General features: G+C 59.3%; 2 protein-coding genes across 13 annotated transcripts in view; one reads left to right on the forward strand and one right to left on the reverse strand.

Moving 5' to 3' along the window:
* Positions 1 to 10,733, forward strand: part of AFAP1 (actin filament associated protein 1) — a 130,354-nt gene extending 119,621 nt beyond the window's left edge. For all 8 annotated transcript variants that reach the window (XM_032333733.1, XM_032333734.1, XM_032333736.1 and 5 more), the window contains 4 exons: positions 1,877 to 2,041; positions 3,631 to 3,821; positions 5,782 to 5,943; positions 7,262 to 10,733. In XM_032333733.1, the coding sequence (XP_032189624.1) occupies positions 1,877 to 2,041; positions 3,631 to 3,821; positions 5,782 to 5,943; positions 7,262 to 7,288 (545 nt within the window). In that variant the 3' untranslated portion in view covers positions 7,289 to 10,733. The remainder of the gene's footprint in view (positions 1 to 1,876; positions 2,042 to 3,630; positions 3,822 to 5,781; positions 5,944 to 7,261) is intronic.
* Positions 10,734 to 16,344: 5,611 nt separating this feature from the next.
* Positions 16,345 to 20,500, reverse strand: part of SORCS2 (sortilin related VPS10 domain containing receptor 2) — a 424,965-nt gene continuing 420,809 nt past the window's right edge. For all 5 annotated transcript variants that reach the window (XM_032333741.1, XM_032333742.1, XM_032333744.1 and 2 more), the window contains one exon: positions 16,345 to 18,824. In XM_032333741.1, the coding sequence (XP_032189632.1) occupies positions 18,760 to 18,824 (65 nt within the window). In that variant the 3' untranslated portion in view covers positions 16,345 to 18,759. The remainder of the gene's footprint in view (positions 18,825 to 20,500) is intronic.

A 20,500-nucleotide genomic window follows, 5' to 3' on the forward strand; every position in this document is an offset into this window, starting at 1 on the left:
CGTGATGGGCGTTCAGAATTTGCGAGCACACAGGGATGGGGAGGCTGGCCTCTTCCTTGGCCACGTATGCGGACGAGCCTCGGACTTGCGCCCTGAGGGAACGTGTAGCCTGTGCATCCGCCTGTCTACACTTCCCCCGTTTTCACACCTGCATTTCAAGCACACAGCTCAGGATCCAGTTCTATTGTGCTTATTTTGACCTTCTCTTTCTGGCCAATCTTGTTTCCCTGACACAGTTGCTTTTCTCTATAGTCATTTAAAATTGCCGTGCTGTGCACTTGGGGAGGGGGTAGCTGGTCCCTAAAATTCTGCCACGTGGAACCCGACCCTCATGGGATCTCCTCTCAACAACTTTCCTCCCCGTGCCTGTGCTCATTGCATTTCCTAGGTGATTTATCCCTTTATTTTAGGATACCTTCTGTAGGGACTCTTCATTAATTGTGGTGACATCTAATGGTGACAAAAGAGAAAAAAAATTGCGTTCTGTGTTTTTGCTGAATTCAGCCAGTTGCACGGTAGACCAGACGGGCTCTCCAGCATGGGGAACAAAGATGTGGCTGGTTACACCCCACTCCTGCTTTAGCGCTGAGGCTCTGGGAGTTACACTGTGGCCCAGGGCCATGGCCCCCTCCCTGGCCCCTGCCTCCACTGGGGACTCTCACCCCACGCTCCTGCCCAGAAGTCGCTGCATGTCCCGTGGGGCTGCAGACACGCAAGCCAATGACAACATTGTGGTGGGGTGTGCTGTGGGGTGTGAAGCCTGCGGGGGGTGACACACAGGAGCCCCCCCGGGGGGAAATTGGGTGTGGGAGGCAAGCAGAAGGGCAGAAATCAGTGACCCTAAATCACGCCTGTGACATCGTCCTCTCCTCACGGCTTTTTCCAGAGAGGGTCCTTCTAGCTTAATACTTATCAAAGGCCAGTGTGATTAGAGGAGAAGAGGTTGGGGTGGGGATTTTAAGGTGACATTAAGTACTAGGGTGACACTGGCCAACTCTCGGAGGGGTTTCCCGAAGACTGGGTTCTTCCTCCTTCTCCACTCACTCCTTTTATTTTTTTTTTAAAGATTTTATTTATTTATCTGACAGAGATCACACGTAGTCAGAAAGGCAGGCAGAGAGGTGGGGGGAAGCAGGCTCCCTGCTGAGCAGAGAGCCCGACTTGGGGCTCAACCCCAGGACCCTAGGATCATGACTTGAGCCAAAGGCAGAGGCTCAACCCACTGAGCCACCCAGGCGCTCCATCACTCCTTCTATTTAATGAGCCCTGGCATCCTGTGCTTCTCCCAAGTGCTTTGTAAATATTAAGTGGATCCTCAAAATGGCCCTGAGAGTGGCCACTTCACAGATGGGGGAACTGAGGCACGGAGAGGCGAGGGACCTCGCTGCGGGGCTCTAACCCAGCCGGTCAGTCCCAGACGCTGCTCTGCATGGACTCCCCAGCTCTCCGTTCCTCGCTCGTTCACTCAGCAGATGCCCACGTGCTCGCTCCAGGCCAGGCACCAACCGCGGCTCCGGGGACAGAGCTGCCATCCGGTCGGCCAGAGCCAGACAGCGCGGGCGCTGGGCTCAGGGGTGGCCGTCTTATGGAAACATTCTGGAAAATAACAGAAGTACGCCCAAGAGGTGACCCTCGATGCTGATGGCGGGTGCTCATCCCAGCCTTACGCCTCCTCCCATTCTTGCCTGCGCCGGGAAATGGGAACTACTCACCGTTCTGCTCCATCCAAACTGGCCCCGTTCTTTCTCTTACCGAACTAGCGATAGAACTAGATGAGAGTTTCTTTCCTGCATTGGCCGATTTTAAACAGGCTTTATGATCCACCCTGTTACGTGGTTAAACCTAGTTTTCTTTTGCTGCCTTTTCTCCCCCTAAGATGCTGACCAGTACAAATATGGCAAGAACCGGGTCGAAGCCGATGCCAAGCGGTTGCAGAGCAAAGAGGAGGAGCTGCTGAAGCGGAAGGACACCCTGCGGAACCGGCTGGCCCAGCTCCGGAAAGAGAGGCGGGACCTGCGGGCCGCCATCGAAGTGAACGCTGGTACGGGGCGAGGGTCACGGTTCCGGGCGGCCTGGGCACCTCCCTGGGTAGCGCCTCCTCTTCCTCCCATTCTGCCCACGGGCTCTCACCTTAGGAAGACCGCACCTCCCCGTGCGGTGCTGCCTGTCATTGGGAACCCTCGTGGGGAAGCCTGGGGCCAGTGCTACGGCGATGGGGTTGGGGGGAAGGGGACCTTGGGACAGGCTGGAGGAGGCCGGTGGTGCTGGGGGCTGTCGCAGCCTCGGGTGCTGGCCACAGAGATGCTCAGGAGTTTCATGTCATGTGTCTGATGAAGCAGCTGGTGGTGGGGTGGGGAGTGGTTGTTGGCAAGAGGACAGTCCACAGGGACAGGTAAGATTCAGGAACCCAGTAAGAGGTCTCTAGGGACAGACGGGGCCAACCATGCCCGAGAAGGAACAGTGTGTCTGAATTCTTGGAATGGAGCAGGACGATAGGCCGGGTTAGCAGAGACACTCTCAAAGGGCAAGTCAGAGCGACGGCAGCTGACAGAAAGCTGAGTCAGGACCAGACGGGCGTCTCCAGCAGGAGCTGGGAATGAGGTTCCCAGTTCTGGGGATGGACCTGTTTAACGTAGTCACCTCAGCTCGAGACTGGCTCTTATCTTGGGCAAGACCCACTCTTCAGGCTTGGGTGAGGCAGGTCTTGGAGGGGTGCAGGGGATCGGGAAGGAGACATTGGTGCACCTGCGCCTGAACAGTCCGTCGGCACTTCCGGACTTTGTGCGTCAGTGACCCTTATGACAGGAAGTGCTTTTGGAGTTTCGAGTCTGGGAGGTCGGGTACAGGCTGAGCAGGTGGGCGATAACGCCTAGGAGGAACAGGGGATGTGACATCCGGCCACCTGTCGGGGGACCGAACGCCAAGTCAGAGACCCTGGGAGGAGCTTCCAGGCCAACAAGACAGGAGGATTTCTTGCTTCTGCTGTCCCAAGTCTGCAGGATAGTGAAGACGCAGAGAGGTTAGACCAGCTCCCGTGCCACGAGCATTAGAGGCCGGGGCTGCGCACAGAAGTCAGGGGACCCTCTGGCACCCATTATCCTGCACATGCAGTGGATACATGACCTGCCTCTGTGTGTCACTGACACTGACACACATTTCAACAAAAGCAATTCAGTGAGTGTGTGTGGAGCCTTGAGGGGCAAAGCTTTATTGTAGTCGCCCCCACGGGCAAGAGAGAGGACTCAGGAAGAACGGGCGGAACCAGCAGAATGGGAAAATAGCCAGACTAAGTCCGCGGCGCCCCTACAGGCTGTCTGTTGGAGCCAGTGTGTTCAGGTGAGCACACTGTGGCTCGGGCCTAGAGTTCTGTCTGGGTTCTCTGAGACTCGAGGGCTCCGGCTTCCAGGTCGGGTCTCCCAGCTACGGGAGAGCGGAGTGGTCAGGAAGGGCCTCGGCTCTTTGAAAGCACAGCTGGACTTGAGTTTTGTAGAAGGGGCCCAGGTCAGGGCCGCTCGAGCCGGAGAGTTCCACGGGGTCCTGTGCGGGGTTACCTGTGACCTCCGTCCATGGAGCCCCCCCCCACCCCCCGCCGCCAGTGGCTGCAGCAACTGTGCATCTGTGGGGTTTCAGGCAGGAAGACCCAGGTGGTTCTGGAGGACAAGCTGAGGCGGCTGGAGGAGGAGTGTAAGCAGAAGGAGGCCGAGCGGGTCAACCTGGAGCTGGAGCTCACGGAGGTCACGGAGAGCCTGAAGAAGGCCCTGGCCGGCGGGGTCACCCTGGGGCTGGCCATCGAGCCCAGGTCGGGGACGTCGAGCCCGCAGGTAAGGTCTGTGCCCACCCAGTGGACGCACCGCTGCGGGTCGGCCTTAGACGTATGTGTTCCCGGCCGTGTGCCCAGTGCTGCTCTCCGCGGGAGGATGGTGGGCACTCAAGCCCTCTTCCCTCCCTCCTCCAGACCGCTGATCAAAGGCACGGCCTCTGATCTCTTTGGAACCATGTCCTAATTCGATTCCAGTGCATCAGCTGAAGACGTTAATCCCATGTAGCTGGGTGGATTGAGGCATGTCTCTCAGCTTGGGAGTCCTGCCTGGTGCCGGGAAACATGCCCCCCCCCCAATCTCACAGGACGAATGGAACTCACTTTCCAATACGCATGATCCCCTTCAGGGACTTACCCTTCACTCTTGTTGGACCAACAGTCACTGAGAATTACTGCTGTCCTTTTCTCGTGATAGTGCCATTGGGTCCCTGGGGCCTGGGGAGTCACGGGTCACCGCTTCTATCTTACAAACCAGGAAGCGGAGGCCCAGAGTAGTGATGTGAAGCCGCCCGATTACTCAAGGCCAGCCGGGCAGCCCTGGACGCAGGCTCTGTCTCCAGGGGCCCCAGCTCTCCGTCCCCGCCTCCCTGAAATCCCACCACCGCCTTAAGCTTGTCCCTATCTGAAACTCCAGCCCCTCCTCCCTCTCCACTGGCCACCCCTCAGTGTTATAGAGTTGGCCCTCGCCTGGCAGAGCGGGTTCTAGCAACAAGAACCAGGCACCAGGACCCCAGAACCCTCCGCCCCGTACCACTTCCTTTAGCTGCAGTGTGTAGGAAAGAAGGCTCAGGGCTCAGAGGGCTTGGGGTCACCTCCCTTCTCGAGGCCTCACTTGGTCATCTGCAAAATGGGGATGGCACGGCTGCATCTGGGACAGCTCAGGGCACAGCACCTGGCCGGACGGTGTGGGCTCATCATGTGGCGGTTAGCTCATTCATTCATTCAATGAATTAGGAAGACATACGCAGGCTGTGCACCTGTGGGGTGCTGACCACTGTCCCAAACACAGGGGCTGCCGTGGAGCCTATGTTCTGGCAAGGGAGGAGTCCCACTGGGAGATCAAGGTGCAGGGAGGGTGGGTGTCCTGGGAGCTGGCATGCACGGGCGAGCACCACCCTCCCTGGCAGCGTCTCAGCGTCCTGCTTGAACAGGACGGGGCACAGTGAAGGCAGCTGTAACTGGAGGGGGTGTCCTGCTGGAGGCACACGGGCTTGTGGACCCCATGGACCCTGGCTGCCTGTAGGGGTGGCCGCCTACCCCCCTTGGGGTCTCTTCTGCCGCGTCCCAGGCTCTCCTCCCCACTCCCTTCCGTCAGAGCCCTTACCCATTCTCTGGGCTCTGGCCCCACCCCATCCCCCTGCAGCTCCCCTCCTGTCTTTTGCCCCTCCCCTTCCAAATTACACTTTTGGAAACAGAAGTCTGTTCCCACGATGTCCTGTTCACCTGCTCTCTCCACCACTCATTGAACCTGCTTTCCCTTTAGGTTGCCTCCAAACTACAAATCCCCCACCTCACCCCTGCCTCCAAATTCCAGGTATCTCTCCACGCTGGCTACTTTCTTGATGCGTGACCCTACACCCCCCCCCCCAGGAGTCCCCTCTCTCTAGGGTGACCCCCATCACCCATCGGGGGTCCCCTCTTTCCAGTGGTGCTCCATATTGTCCCCCAGGGGTCCCCATCTTGGCCCTACTTGTCGGGTCTTCTCTTTTGGCCCAAATAGCCAACTTGTCTTTCCGAAGGCTCAGGATGAGTCTGTCTGTGCCTCCCCACCCAGACCGGGGGTGCCTGGCAGCTTCCTCTTGGATCATATGCTGCATAGCAGTGACAGAGGCGGGGGGAGTGTGGTCCGGGGGCTCCTCCGGGCAGATCCCACTCGCTGACAGCGTGCTTTCCTGAGCGCTGGGACATACAGCAGGCCTGGTGACCATGCCTCATGTGGGGTCTTCTGTCTGCATGGACAGTCTCCAGTTTTTAGGCATCGCACTCTGGAGAGCTCGCCCATGTCCAGCTGTGAGACCAGCGACGCCGAGGGCCCCATGCCGGTGAACAGTGCGGCCGTGTTGAGGAAGAGCCAGCCAGCAGGCAGCTCCCCCTGCCGGGGACATGTGTTGCGGAAGGCAAAGGTGAGCTTGTCCTCCTGTAGGGGGGACACCTGCCATGAGGGGTGCCTGCCACCCTGGGAGGGATGTGGGTGGGGTGGGGGAGACACCGTGTCCTCACTGTCTCCTGAGTCCCCACAGGGGGCCTCCTTTTCAAAAGTGAAAAGTCCAGAACCTCATGTTGGGGGCATACAATGAGCACCCCCCCCCCCGGGACTACTGTGGTCTCCAGTCCCCACATGGAACCAGCCCTGAGAAGCTTGGATGCTGAACTTAGAGCCCTCAGAAAACTTAAAGACCATTTGTAGGTTATCAAAGCAAACAGTTCTTGACGGTGGTCACTACAAGTATGTCATTCAGAAAAACCATGTCTGGAAGAATTACATTAGTTCAGCAGAGGAATTGAATTTGCTCTGATGGGTGTGAAGGCAGGCAGCCTCCCTCCGTGGCCTCCAGGCCTTGCATTGCTATCATGGCGTTGGTCCCAGGGCCACGTCAGGACCTGGGCCAAACTGGCTAGAAGTCCACGGCTTTCACAGAGGTGGCCTGTGGCATGGAGGAACGCGGGTGGTACCCCCGGGGCGTGCTCTCAGGATGGCCTTGGCGGCCATGGCTGCAGACGCGTCTGCGACCTCGTGTCCTCCCCAGCAAGTGTCCAAAGCTGTGGGTACCACCAAGTCTAGGGAAGGAAGAGCTACTGCAGGTTTCTGTTCCCTTTCTCAGCATGCGTGGAGTATTCTGGGTCCATGCCTGTCCCTGTAGGTGTGGGGGGCAGGGGGCGGGGGGGGGCTGTGGGGGCAGGGGTCTCAGGAGGGAGCTGTCCGGGGCCATCCCCCTGACCATTTGCAGATGACAAGTGCAGGAAACGGTCTGGTTTATGTGGTCTCTTGACTGTCGGGTCAGACCTGCGAGGGCACTGCTGCAGCCCGTGCATGAGCCATGAGTCCCGCAGGCGCTCAGCAGTCACCGGCTTGGGGACTGCAGCTCCTGCCACTTCCCCAGGATAAACGTGGGGTCTCAGTGGGTCAGTGCGCAGCAACGCTGAAGCCGGCGACACACCTGGAGGGACCAAGGCGTCCCTGCTCATGGGGCCAGCAACCATGCACACAGCTTCAGGGAGGGACTCCCGAACAGTGACAAGGGACTTGAAGCCGGGGTCAGGGGTGGGACTTGGCCTCTGGGCCCGGGGACAACACTCCCCTCCTTGATCTAAGTCCCGGCTCAACAGTGATTCCCGAACTCTTGAGCAGCCACCAAACGGGTTTCCGCACCGTCCACGGCCGCAGGCCTGTCTCCTGGCGCCTTGCCGCTTTGACCCGTACCCTTCCTCTCGCCACACCAGGAATGGGAGCTGAAGAACGGGACGTAGAGGGACGGCGGGATGCCTCGCTCGCAGGTGCTGTCCCGCCGCCGCAGGAAGCCCCGCCTGCGTGGCCACCGCTCCAGACGCCAGGGCCAGTGGCCGAGCCCCCACGCCGCCAGCTCCCAGACCCGCCCGCGCGTCCTCTCCTACTGTACTTGTCTCTGTAAAGAAATTCACCTGTGACACCGGGGTCCCCACCTCTCTCTGTTGAAGAGCAGAAAGGGAGGTAGAGGAGTCCCGGGGCCGATGGGAAGCTGCGTCTTTTTACCGAGCTCAGCGAGTGCTCGCCCCGTGTCCCCTGCACTCGGACTGTAGGCGGCTCTGCGGAGGCCCCTCGCGGGGGAGCAGTGCGTCCTCCTTGTGTCTCGGCGTCCCCTCCCCACGTGCCAGTCCCGTCCCCCACGTCACTTGAGGCGGGTGCGTGGGAAACCCATGCTGTGAAGCGTCTGTTATCTTTTAACTGTCTCTTCTCTGGACAAATGCTTTTGTCGCCACGATGCGAAAAGCTGCCATTCTTTTTAAACTTTTTAAAAATGTCTCTTTTTATCGTGTGTTGCACTTAGCTCTAAGGGATTTTCAGAGGTTCTGTAGCCTATTTTATGAATTATTTGTACTGCTTTCGAAAGGCGGCGGAGCGTCTCTGCTGCTTCACTGATGTGTGTCCCCACCCTCCGTCCCCAGTGTCCCTGACCCCATGTGCCCCTCCGAGCCTACAGGCAACCTGCAGAACCCCAAGCAGCCTCCCCAGATGGTGGTGGGACTTCACTCCCCCAAGAGGGAAGCAGGTTCTGGAAGTCACTGGGCCATAGAACCGTGGCATCTCGAGTAGAAGGACAGTTTCCAGTCCCTCCCCCGGCCCCTGCCCATCCCCCACCACCTGCAAACCCAGGCCCAGAGCGCGGATGCCCCTGGGTGGCTCCCAGGCCTGAGGGCCGAGGCCAGGTCTCTGTACCCGTGTAGCCTGAGACCCACCCAACTCTGCTGGGCCTCCAGAGAGACCCTCTCAGGGATCCTCAGTTCCAGGGACGGGCAGAGTCAGTCACGCTGGGGTCCCTCTACAGATGGATTCAGGGGCACACATGGGCGCTTTCTGCTGAGAGCAAGCCTCGCATCCATACCAACCTTAGGGATAGAAGGCAAGAAACGGTCTCCATGTTTTTCCCTACACCCCCGGCACACCTCCAGAGTCCCTCCAGGGCTTGGCCACACTCACGCAGACCTTCCTTCTGCATGGAGTCAGGCGAGCACAGGGCCCTCATGGCCCCGTGAGATTTTGGCTGGAGAGCAAGTGAGCGGCCTCCTGGGCAGGAGACAGTTTCCAACAGGGAGCGGGGGCTGCTGTGGAGCCCAGAGGAGATGCGGGCCCCCTCCTGCCTGAGCACCCCCAAGAAATCGAGGGAAGATGCCCCCCAAAGCCTCCGGGTCCATCTTCCCAGCGCTGTTGGGAGGAACCCTGTCCTGTTTGTCTGCATGGGAAGCTGGGCTGCCCTGCACTCTACAAAGCTGATTTTCTGTAGAACGAAAAGGTTTTATCCCCCGTAGACTTTTGCTGCCTTCCAGTCAAAGAAGGTTTCTCAAAGTAAGGCTCTTGGGCCTCCCTGCTTGTCAGCCAACTCAGTCCAAGCCGCTGACAGGTTCCAACCATCAGGAGGAAAAAGCGTGAGCTGCCCCTGCCCCTGCCCCTGCCCCTGCCAGGGAGACCCTAGGCAGCACAGGGACCCCACCCCCTGGGTTTGCCTGAGGACACAGCCCGTCGAAGTGGGAGCCGGGATTTGGACCCTGGGCTCACTCCGGCGTGTGCATTCCGTGTCTGCAGAACCCAGGTTTCACACTCCCTTTTCCTCACCATCAGCCCTGTAAAGAGGACGGCAAGCTTAGACGGATCCTGCTGGTTCCCTGGAGCCGTGGGCAGCGGGTCACACAGAGGCCAAGGCCGCGGCTGCCCCCATGGGCTCCTGCTGTGTTGCGTGTTCCCCCGGTGTCTTTAGGTTTGATCAGAAAGTTAGGCGAAGGGATTTGCTTCCAAATAAGTTATTTATTTGTATATGTTCAATAAATAGAATTTTTAATTTATATCTGTACATATCAGACACACATGAGACGTCTTGTCAGGATTTGGGCGGTGAGGTCATGTTAGGGCCCTCCCCGAGTCCCTGGCCGGCGGCCACCAGATGAGGCACGGAGCAGGCTGGCCACGGGAGGCTTGCCCCTCCGGGAGAAGTCCCGTTCCCTTCGAGGTGTCGCCTGTTCACCGAGCGCTGCCCAGACCGTGACAGGATCCTGACCCAAAGTGGAGAAGCGTGGCAGCTGTGCCCATGGGGCCACCTCTGGGGATCACAGCGGCTCCCTGCCCCCACCCACCGTCAGCCTTGGGGCTCGGCCTCCGGCTGTTTTGGTCAGGTGTCTTCAGCCTTTAAATCCCCTCCAGTTTTGTGTGTTTATAACTCACTGACCTTTTGCACAAAAACAAAACGGTGGTTGTGGGCGCACGGTGTGACCTGTGGCGTAGGATGGGTGGGAACGGTCACTTTTCCCCTCTTTGGAGTCAGTGGGGGAAGGGGCAGTTCCCTCTGTGGGAGTCAGAGCAGGTAGCCCTGCCCTCACCGGGCTTCCGGATGGCTCCACTGCCTGGTACCCTGTGCAGGTCTGGGGAAGGGTCCAGATGGGCGTGGATCTTTCTGGAGTGTTCCCTGGGTGACCGTGCATAGCCGTGGCATAAAGCTGCCATGTCACCCGTTCGCGTACCTCCCATGTTGCCAAACCTCGCCCTCATTCTCATTCCCTTCAACTGTCTGAGATCCAGAAACCCCAAGCCACGCAGGTTGGAGATGTGCCACCTTCTGCAAAGTCAGTGTGTGCTTTCAGCCCCGAGGGCCGCCCCCAGAAAGGAGACCCAGCCCCATTTTCACAGCGGCAACAACCGCGAACGCACGTGCAGGTTTGCACGGGGACAGGCGTGAGTCTGGGGACTGCAGAGGGACGCAGCCTCATAGCAGGCCGTGGGTGCTCTGGGTTCTCTGGCCCAGCTGTGTGACGGGACCTCCGGAGGGTGGCCAGCGAGGTGGGTGCCCGGAGTGGGGCCTCTGGTGCCAGAAAAGACCCCTGCAGCCAGCCCACGGGCCCCTTCAAGGCGGCCTCTCCCAGGGGAAGGCTGTCATCTCCACCACCCCACCCCCCACCCCCGCCCACCGGGCTTTCTCAGATGTTAAACTGTTGCCTTCCTCATTTTGTCTTTTTCTAAAATAAATTTTTAACGGGAAATTTTTCAAATCTGTGGCGTCATGTTAAAGAGAGTGATTCCTTATTTTGTTCCTGTTGTCACTGCTGGCTCTTCACCATCCCTACAACGGGCTGGGTCCACACTGTGAATACCTGAAGGTGAACTTCACCTTGTGTCCCTTGGCGGGCACAGCCTCTCCCGCCAGCACCCTCTGCAGGGGGCACGGCCTCTCCCGCCAGCACCCTCTGCAGGAAGCTCGTCTCCCTCGAGGCCAGGGCTACAGGGGCGCCCAAACTTCATCTGGCCCCTCTACCTGGAGCAGTGCTGGGAGCAGTGCTGGGAACAGGGAGGGGACAGCGCCGGCTGCCTCCCTCCTGCCGCTGGCAAATATCACTGGGTGTCCCTGGTTTTGGCCAGGGAAGGCGTTTCCAACATGGGATCATCAGATTGCGATTCTTAGGGACCAAAGGTGTTTTTAATAAGAATCTTTCTATTTGATTTTCTAATGAGAAAGGAAATAGTGACTTTACATTCTAACACCAACTTTTAAATCCTAGATATTTAGCATTCACTGACCACGGCTCTAAGTTGTAAAATGTTTTCATATGAAGATTGTAATTATTTCCTTACTGTATTTTTTAAAAACTAAAGTCGTATTTAAAATTCTCTTTGAACGAAACCAGCAAGAAACAGCAAAGATTTTTTTTTTAATTAAATATGTTGGCGGTGCCCGTTTCAAAGGACTGTAAATATGTTTTCACTGTGTTTCTCAACGTATTTAATTCATCAAGGACTTTTATCAAAGGAAACTTCCAACGGAAATACCAGTTTTCAGGCCGTCTGCTCCATGTTGTAGTCCCCTCCCCTGAATTTTCTGCTTTACTAACGGATTTTTCTACTGTTTGAAGGGGTGTAGCCCACGGACTGGCGCCCTCCGGCGTGCCTCGTTGGTGTGTTATCAATAAAGCTTTATGCTTCCAGGTGGCCTCCGAGTCTTGCTTCCGCCGGCCTCACCCTCCGCCAGGTGGAGGCACAGGGTTGATGGACACCTGGGGCGGGGGGGCGCAGGTAAGAAGGAGCAGGTGAGGGTGAAGGGGGCGGCTGTGTCTTGTTTCTTATGAGCAAGGATGTTCTTTCCCTGAAGAGCTTCAGCTACTGTGCTTTCCGGTGGTTTTTAGTCCACGGATCAGAATATTCAATGTAGAAACCTTTGTGTCTCTGCTGAGGGCCAGGCTCCGGGCCAGGTGCTGGAGACAGAGTGAATCAGATGGTCCCTGCCTCTTAGGAGCTCCTTCTCCCAAACAGCCAACTCAGTGCCTCCTGGGGGCATAGGTCTGCGTGCAGACATCCGTGCACCCCCCTCCCACCCCTGAGAAGAGGCAGCCGCCCTCTGGATGGGTGGGTGGGGTGTGTAGGTGGGGGGGTCCTGGAGCTAGGTCATGGTGATTGAGCAGGAGTTCAGGAGGGAGCTGCCCTTGGGGGAAACAGGAGGAGCAGAGGGGGGAGGGGAGGACCAGGGACGCAACCAGCAGCCACATGAGGCCGGGACACTGGCAGCCAGGGACAGGGGGAGGTGGAAGGTGAGCCTAGACAAGCGGCTAGAGTCAGATGGGAGGGTCCAAGCCTCCCCCTGTGGGTGGGATAGCCTGATCTCTGGTTTGGGGAAGACCCCTGCTGGCTGGGACCAGAATGAGTCACAATGACGGTTGTGGCAGGCCCATGCGGCCACACTTGCCAGGGTTGGGGGGCAGGGAGGCCCAGAAAAATAGAAAGGCTGCCTGCAGATGAACACACCCAGTCTAAGGCAACAGAGCACCCCCCCACCCACCCCAGGTTGCTGGCTCTTCCCCCAGAGCTCTCCTTGGCCCGGCCCAAGGAACTGGGCTGGACTGTATCAGGCAGAACACATGGAGGAGTGGCCCTTGGCAAGGGCTGCACAGGTAGAGAGACAGGTGTGGGCCCACTGGACCGGAGTCTGCAGGATACCCTGGTCAATGAGGGGGAAAGGCCAGGTCTGATCCCAGGGCCAGGGATCTGTGGGGGACTGAGTGTCCCCCCCACCCCAGACCTACCTTCCAGGCTCTAGGGCCAGATGGCCCCGTGGGACCCCACAACCCAAATTCTGTCTCCTTGTGGTGTGGGATGGACCTGGGCATATCACAGATGGTGAAGGGCCCCTTTCAGTTCCAGTGGGAGGTTGGAGGGGGGCCCTCTCCATCCGTCTTAGAAGAAGGGGGTTCTCAGCGCACCCCGTGCACTTGGAGGTACAAAACCAGGGACAGAGTCTTCCAGGCCCCAGCCTCTGCTATTCAGCATGGGCAGTCTGTCTTCCCCTCCCGGGGGCGGGTTAAGCCCATGTTAACTGATGCTCCTCCCTGGGTCCCGCACCCTGGTCACATCCTGGGGTGCTGCTGAAGGAAAGGGAGGTGTCTCTTACTTCTTTTCAGACTTGGCTAGAAGAGGCCAGAACTCCTGTCTTGGGTCTTCAAAACCACAGAGATGACTTGGGGACATTCATCACACATGTTATGGTTTTGGGGGCAGGTGACACAAAGCCTCCACAGTGTAAATAAATCAGGAGCTTCCTTACTGGGAAGCAGGGAGAACATTAGCTGACCTGTGTGATCCGGAAATGTTAGGATGGAGGCTTCGTCCATTCCATGATGCTGCTAAAATGGCCATCTTTTCGTACAAAGGGACCAGTTAGTGGAGAAGTGGGGTGGGGAGCACAGGAGGGAGGCCGTCCCCAGGGCAGCAGGTCTGGTACACCCACCTTGTGACCTGGGGGACTAGTGCCAGCTGGTCCTGACCCCCAAGGGGGCCGGCCGGCCTATCCCGGAGCTCTCTGCAGGGGTGGCCAGCCCCAGCCCTAGACAGACAGACTGCCCTTCCAGGGCAGCCGGTTCCTACAGATGGGGAATGGCTTGCCCACCAGCATGCCTGCACACGCAGACCAACCATTCTGGAACCCACCCCCCAACCATCTCCAGTGGGGGCCCCCACACTCTGGGCCACCTTCCCTAGTTCCCGCAAGGCCAGGTGCCAGACACCATGGATCAGCCCCTTGGGCCCGGAGCCCCCTGAAATTCTTCCCACTAGCCAGTCCTCAGCCTGTTTGCCCTGCCCACCTGCTCCTTCCCGTGAACCTGCAACAGAGGCTTCGGTTCACACTTTTCCATCACTGACCCCTCCTCCACATGGCCCACATGTGGCATGGCATGGCCGTCCTCTTGAGAACTGAGTACAACAGGCTTAGCTGATCTCTGGCAGCCCTCCCCTGATCTGAAGCCTTTCCATTCCTAGTCACAACAAAGCCTACATTTTAAGACATCCCAGTCCTAGGGGATCGGCAGGGACCCCAAAGTCTCTGGTTGGCATACTGGAGCGTTTTCTGACTTCCGACCCCCACGGAGTAGGTGGGGAGCCCCCACTGGCTGGCCTGCTCTCAGAAGTCAGTGGGTGAGGCCTGGAAATCACAGGCATGCTAGGCCCCTGGCAGGTGATCTACAGTGTCCCTCCTACCCCCACTGGGGGGCCCCTGGGCCCCTCCTCCAGACCACTCCCCTCCAGCCCCCCTTCCCTTCCTGTTCCGTCCCAGGGCGCTCCACAAGCGGCCATAAGATGAGGAAATGTCCCTACCGGTGGCTGCGCCTCCCATTTGTCCCTTCCCTTCCTCATTGATGAAGAATCTGCATCCCCAGAACAATTTGGGGATCCCTAGGTCTCAGGGTGCCACCCAGGTGGGTGCCCTGCCTACTCCCTCCTGCCAACCCCCCCACCCCCCAACCCCCACCCCCGTGCTGCTGCCACACACAATATGCATGCGCCTTCCTGTCCCCTCCCTCTGGATGCATCCTCCAGGAAGAGGGGAGGTGATGTCCAATGCCCTTGAGACTTTCTGCTCTTGTTTTTAAACACGTTCCATGTTTCTCGACGCTGGGAGCCCCAGGCTGCCTTGAGAAGCAGTCCCAAAGCACCAGTGTGACAACAGCAGGCCAGCAGTGACCAAGACCGCCACACTGGCCCCGGCTTTGCTGCACGCCAGGCGCTGAGCCCATGTTTTTCCACAGTGGCCCGACTGTCTGCCTCGTGCGCACCAAGGGCAGGCCGCTGGTCCATGTGCTCTCCAGCAGCCTTCCCAGGGCGTCAATGGAGCACAAAGCCCCCTCAATGTGGGGTGTCTTTTCTGCAAGATAGACACTCTTTTCACTCAACTAATCCTTCATTCATTTCTCCATTTGTTGAATGCCCACTGTGGGGGGTGGAGGCGGATGCAGACACACGAGGAAGAAGCAGTCAGAACCCTCACCTCGCTGCAGCCACCGGGTATCGGGGTGGATGTGAAGCAGTAACCCCACTAAGACATGTGCAACCAGAGACCGTGGGAGCTGTGAGGAATGATGCCGCCCTCTGGTTGCAGCGTGCTAGGACCATGGAACCACGTTCCATAAGGAAACCCGAGGCCAGGACTTAGGTGGATGACTCCCCATCCCCCATCACCTTGAACCCACAGTGTCCAGCAGACACTCCCTTCACTGGTGACACAGAACAGGCTTGCTGGTGCAGGGAACATTCTGGAAACTTGTGTGGTGGCTGCTTTTCGTAGGTGGGAGCTGAGAATACTCCTGTCAGCACAGAGCTTGGGTCCCCGAATTCTATGGGATGTGGGACCCCGGGCTGTAGAGTCTGGATGGCAGCTGGCACCCTCCAGAGACCCGTCGGCCTGGTGCATTTTGTGGGAAGCCAGTTTCAGCTGTGGTCATGGTGGTTGAGCCCACAGGGGTATGCAGCACGGATTGCAGCATCCCCAGGACTGGAATAGGGGACCGCCCCCTGAAGTCACAGCTCCGCCCCCACAAAGCAAGCATACTCCAGGCCTGGTGGGTACAGTGATGGGGCGGCTACATCCCCAGCATAATTAGGACACTTCCCGGTTCCTAGACCTGGACGAGTCACCATCCTAGAGCCCCTGGTACCCTGCGGTGCTGCATCCCCTCAAGGCCCAGTGCTGACCCGAATCCATAATGCAGATTTCCTCCTAAGCTGCCCCAAACATACATGCAGCAGAAATGTGCACCAGGGAGAGGAAAACCCTCGCTCCGGAGCTTCCACCCAAGGCAGATTCCCGGGGACCCCGGGGCCAGCTCCCAGTAAAGTCCTCTCGAGGATGAGCAGCAGGCGATCAGCACCCCACCAACCCTCCTCCCCCCGCCTCACGGCCCCACACGGACCTCACCTCCTGCTGGGACCACGTGGGAAATGTGCACGCGCCTGCACAGTTGGCTGGGGCGCATTTCCACGGCTCTGACCCAGGACGAGAGAGGGAAGGAAGTGTTTGCCTGCTGAGCGCTCCCAGAGGAAACTCCCGAGTAGTCTGGGCAGTGCCAACATCAGAGCCTGGGCCAAGGAGTGGGGAGTCCAGCCCCCGGCTCCTCCAAGACGGGCCAGATGACACCTCAGACATCAGGAGACCGTCAGCCCGGAGTGTGCCCTGTCGGGCTGGCTGGAACTCTGTCCCTCCTCTGGCAAGCGGGCTGATGCCTGCGGGCCCTTCTGCTGGCCTTGAGGGCAGGAGGGGCGCCAGCCTGCACATGAGAACTTCGAAAGCTGGTGGGCAGTATTGCGGCTTCACAGGTGGACAGGTGGATAGTCCCAGATCCAGAGACCGAAAAGGTTAATGTCACTGCCACTTGCTCTCAGTGTCAGGAACGGCCCCAAGGCCTCGTCCCCGTCCCTGAGACAACAGCTCTGGGGGCCTGTGTGCGCTCGTGTGCGTGTGTGTTTTTGTGCGTGTGTTTAGGCAAATGGGGGAAGAATCGCTTCATAATAAGGCAAAAGCTGATTATATTCATTTAATCTTTGTTAAAAGCATCACAAATGATTTATTGATTTTTAAAAAGGAAAAATAAGAAAGGATTTTTCGCGTCTTTGTTATGTGCATATACCAAGTATGGGCATAGCCCGTTCGAATGAAGCGTCGGCTGCCTGTGCAGACCGCGCTGTGTCCCCAGCGCCTCGTACACCGGCCCGCAGACGTGCAGCACCTCAAGTGTGTACCCCGTTCCCCCACAGACCTACACGCTCATCTCTACGGTCATGGGCATGGACACACATAAGGTCGTGTCAGATGTCGCCTGATTCCCGGACTCTTGGGTCCACACGCTCAAAATACTCTTCGTAGAAATAATGAAATACCAGAAAAACACAAATAACTAAGGGAGAAGAACCACCACAACCCTACCCAAGCAGGAGAGAGAATGAAGTCAAGTGGTCAAAGAAGGTCAAGGGGTTGTCACCCGCTGGCGCTGGTGAGCTGGGGAGTGGAGAGCTGTGGCCAGGGGACTCCATGCTGACCTTGACCTTGGACCTGGATGGTGCTGACAGGTGTCTGACCCTGTGCATCTGATGCTCATGGGGCAGGTGGGGTGGGGGTGGACAGCAGGACATTGGGCTCCCGAAGTTCTCTTTGGAGGCTGCTAACGGGCTGGAAGGAGGTGGTGCCAAAGTCCAAAGAATCCCGGCCTCTTCCCACAGTGACCACACCTGCAACTTGTCCCTGGGTCCTCAGGCCCCAGCCCTTCTCTTGAGGGTCTTGAGAACAACCTAGAGGGTAACTTCTGGAGTGGGGCCCAGAAGCACCAGCTGGTGAGCAGGGGGCCTCCTCCACCTGGCGGGTGACGTCCGGTGACCCCTTCCTCCCCACGGGCTCAGAGTCCCTATCTGTAACACAAAGACTAAGTGATTCCTGCGTGTGGGGTTGGGAGGCTATTGCGGGTCTGAGGGTGCGTCCCTGGGCCTCCCCTCCTGCAGGCCATGGTCCCCTTCTAGGAGACATGGGGCAGTGCCCTGCTAGGCTTCATTCTGGACTCACTAGGAGCCCGGGAGCACCTAGCCTGGGCTCTGGTGTCCGCATCCCCTAAGGAAAGGCCCTGGGCCAGGGAGAGCCCTGCTGGGAGGGGAGAGGAGGAGGGGTAGAGGGAGGCCAAGGAGGGAGGAGGGACAGGGAGAGGCAGAGGGGTGGAGAGAGGGAGAATACTGAGTTCCGGTTTCAAGGCAAAAGGTGAACATCCCCCCCCCCCCCCCATATTCACATGTGTAGACTGAGGCTAGTGTCCCTGATTCTAGGCATCTGTGAGTTTGCGGACTCCCTGCACCGGAGGGCAGGGGCAGGGCTGGTCCCTGGGGCACCTCGGCGGCCGGGGTGTTGCTGTATGACTTGGGGAAAGTCACTCCCTCTCTGGGCCTCAAAAATTTCTCCACCTTCAGAAGGAGGGGCACACTCCTGGAGGGCCCTTTGGCTCTGCCATCCAAAACCTTGGCTGGTCCCTGGGCTCCCACCCAGGTTCCTCCAACTGCTGGGAAGCATGGGACCCTTGGTGCCCTGGGGCAGGGGTACTCCCTCCATGCCTGTGGGGAGGAGGAGACCTGGTGAGTGGGCAGGGGGCCTGGGGAGCACGAGGAGGGGGCCAGGGGGGACGAAGCTGAGAGAGTGTTGGCCCCTCTGGGCCCTAGGTTAAGGAAAGGAGCCTGGAGAAGCAGAGGAGTGGCACTGGGCCCTCCAGGAAGGGTCCCCAAGCAGGGGGCTCTGAGAAAGCAACGCAGATGGCTACTGCCTGGCCGTTGAGACTAGAAAGGGGAACGAACCCCAAAACGCAAACAGCTGCCTAGAGAGGTATTTACATCATCTGCAGTTTAAAAAGAGGCGGAAAGAGAGAGGCATGGAGGGCTGTTTCAGAGAGCCTGGGGCAGGGGTCGGGCCTGGGGCAGAGGCTTTCTGGATTCAGGGGGACACCCCAGGAAGGAGGCCATGCCGGGTAGGAGCCGCCCTCCCTGGGGTGATGAGGAAGAAAGCAGGACTCCTGCCCCTGTGCTGGGACAGGGCCTGCAGGGCCGCCTGACGGGCTCACCTCCCCCTAGGGAGGCCAGGCCTCGGGCTGGGACAATGGGCATCAGCAGCCTGTGGTCCACAGGGGCTAGGGGCAGAGACGAGCCCAGAGCGGGGTGGGGAGAGCGGGTGGCGCCCAGGGCCTGGTGTCTAGGGGATGGGGGCGAGGAAGGGGTCCTCAGGCCCCTCCCCGTGAGTCTTGTGGGCTGGGTGGGCGTGAGCTGAAGAGGGGACATCTGTCCCCCGTGCGTGGGGACAGCTGGAGGAGGTGGTGCTTCCGCAGGTCTCCGATGGGACGCGGGTCCGGGCACCGGTGCCCTCCGGGGCTGAGACGGCGCAGAGGCGAGTGTCCCGGGCGCGGCGTCGGGGACATCAGCTCACCAGGTAGCTGTGCATCTCTCGGGAGTTGATACTCAGGACCACGCCGGAGTGATTCCCTGGGAGACAGACATGCCCACCCGTGAGCACACGCGCCCCCGCCCCTGCAGACGGCGTGGGGACCCAGGGTGGCCTCAGCAGCGCCCGCAGCCAAACTGGGGGGAATCCCCGTGGGTCCGTGGATCCTTTCGGTGTGCGGGGGAGGGGAGAGGGGGGAGGTGTGCCTGAGTGCGCTGGGGGTGTGGGGGTCTCCCTCTCCTGGGCTCCTGATAGGGTGGGTTCTCCCAGTGCCCTCCCGAGCCCTGCACCCCAGCAGGCTTCAGGAGGTGAGGCCAAGGCCAGCAGATAGGCACCTGCACCACAGCAGGGAGGGCAGGGGCTGCGGGAGGAGCTTGCGGGGAGGGGCTGCGTGGGGGCCGTGCGCTGCAGGAACACTCCTGGAGAGGCCTGGTCCTGGGAGGGGACAGCCACAGGAGACCAGGGGACAGAGGCCTGGCCCGCTGGGGGAGAGGAGGAGGCTGACCAGGAGTGGTGTCTGCCCGCTGCCTACCCCCACCCCAGGGGCACCAGGAGAAGGCGGCCCACAGTTCTGTGGCAGCTGCCCAGCTGCAGGATGCTGGACCCACGAGCCCAACCCGTTGGGTGAGACCCTCATCAAGGCCTTGGTTTTGGTATCTGGAACGTGGGCATGGCGGTGCCGCCCTCTGTGGACTGCATGGGGATTACATGGGAAAAAGCACCTGGCGCATACTAAGTGTGCCATAAAAACAACCTGTTATTATGCCCTCATTGTCCTTCAGGAGCCTGATAGCAAAGAGGGGCCACAGGCAGGAGAGCTGAGCTCGGGTCTTCCGGGGACACCCCAACCTCCGCCCGAGCTTGGGAGGCCCTGGGTCCCCTGGGAGTCTTTGTAGCTGGTCATGGGACTGTGATACCACCTGCATGAAGGCAGGGACGGGGTTACGTGTGAGGCAGCGGGGAGCCCCAAGCAGGGGAGGGTGGTGGAGGGGGCCTTTGGGGTGCACAGGGATGGCACCCCAAGCCTGGGAGCTGCAGTGTTGGGGAGGGCACAGACTTTGAAGCTGCAGAGCTGGGCTTGAACCCGGCTCTGATCAGCTAAGGGAGGTGGCAGGCTGCGTGACCACTCTGAACCTCGGGTTTCTCATCTGTCCAGTGACCTGGCTCCTGGAAGCCCCTCAGCCCAGGGACCAGCATGCAGCCCACGCTCAGGACATCAGAGTGGCTGCCATGTCCCAAGAGGGAACAGAGGCACCACCCCGGGGAGTACGACCGGCCTGGCAGGTGTGGGAGATGAGGACCGTTGTGCCATGGGGCACTAATGGGAACTGGGAGGGCCCAAGGAAGCATGGATTCAGGGATCCCAGTCCCTCCGCACCAGTGGGGCGACCTTATCTCCCTGCACCGGGGTGTACTCGCCTCTGGAAAGGAGCCTGCCTCCCAGGCTGGCCGACGTGGGACAATCCACGAGATGCTCATCGCACCCCCCACCACACCGAAGCTGAGCAGAGCCACGGCCCCGTCAGCACAAGCTCCAAGAGACCTTGGAGGTCCAGGAAGCTCCCAGAGCCTCAGTTCTCCGTCTGGGGACGTCCTTATGCGGTGTGGCCTGGGCCCTCCTGGCTGCAGGTGCAGACCGTGTCCCCTCTCCTGAAGAGGGACAGACTCTGTGGTCACCTCCACCCACGTAGCGTGACACAAGTGACAGTAGTGACGG

The sequence above is a fragment of the Mustela erminea genome, chromosome 2 (assembly GCF_009829155.1).
Source record: "Mustela erminea isolate mMusErm1 chromosome 2, mMusErm1.Pri, whole genome shotgun sequence".
Lineage (NCBI taxonomy): Eukaryota > Metazoa > Chordata > Mammalia > Carnivora > Mustelidae > Mustela > Mustela erminea.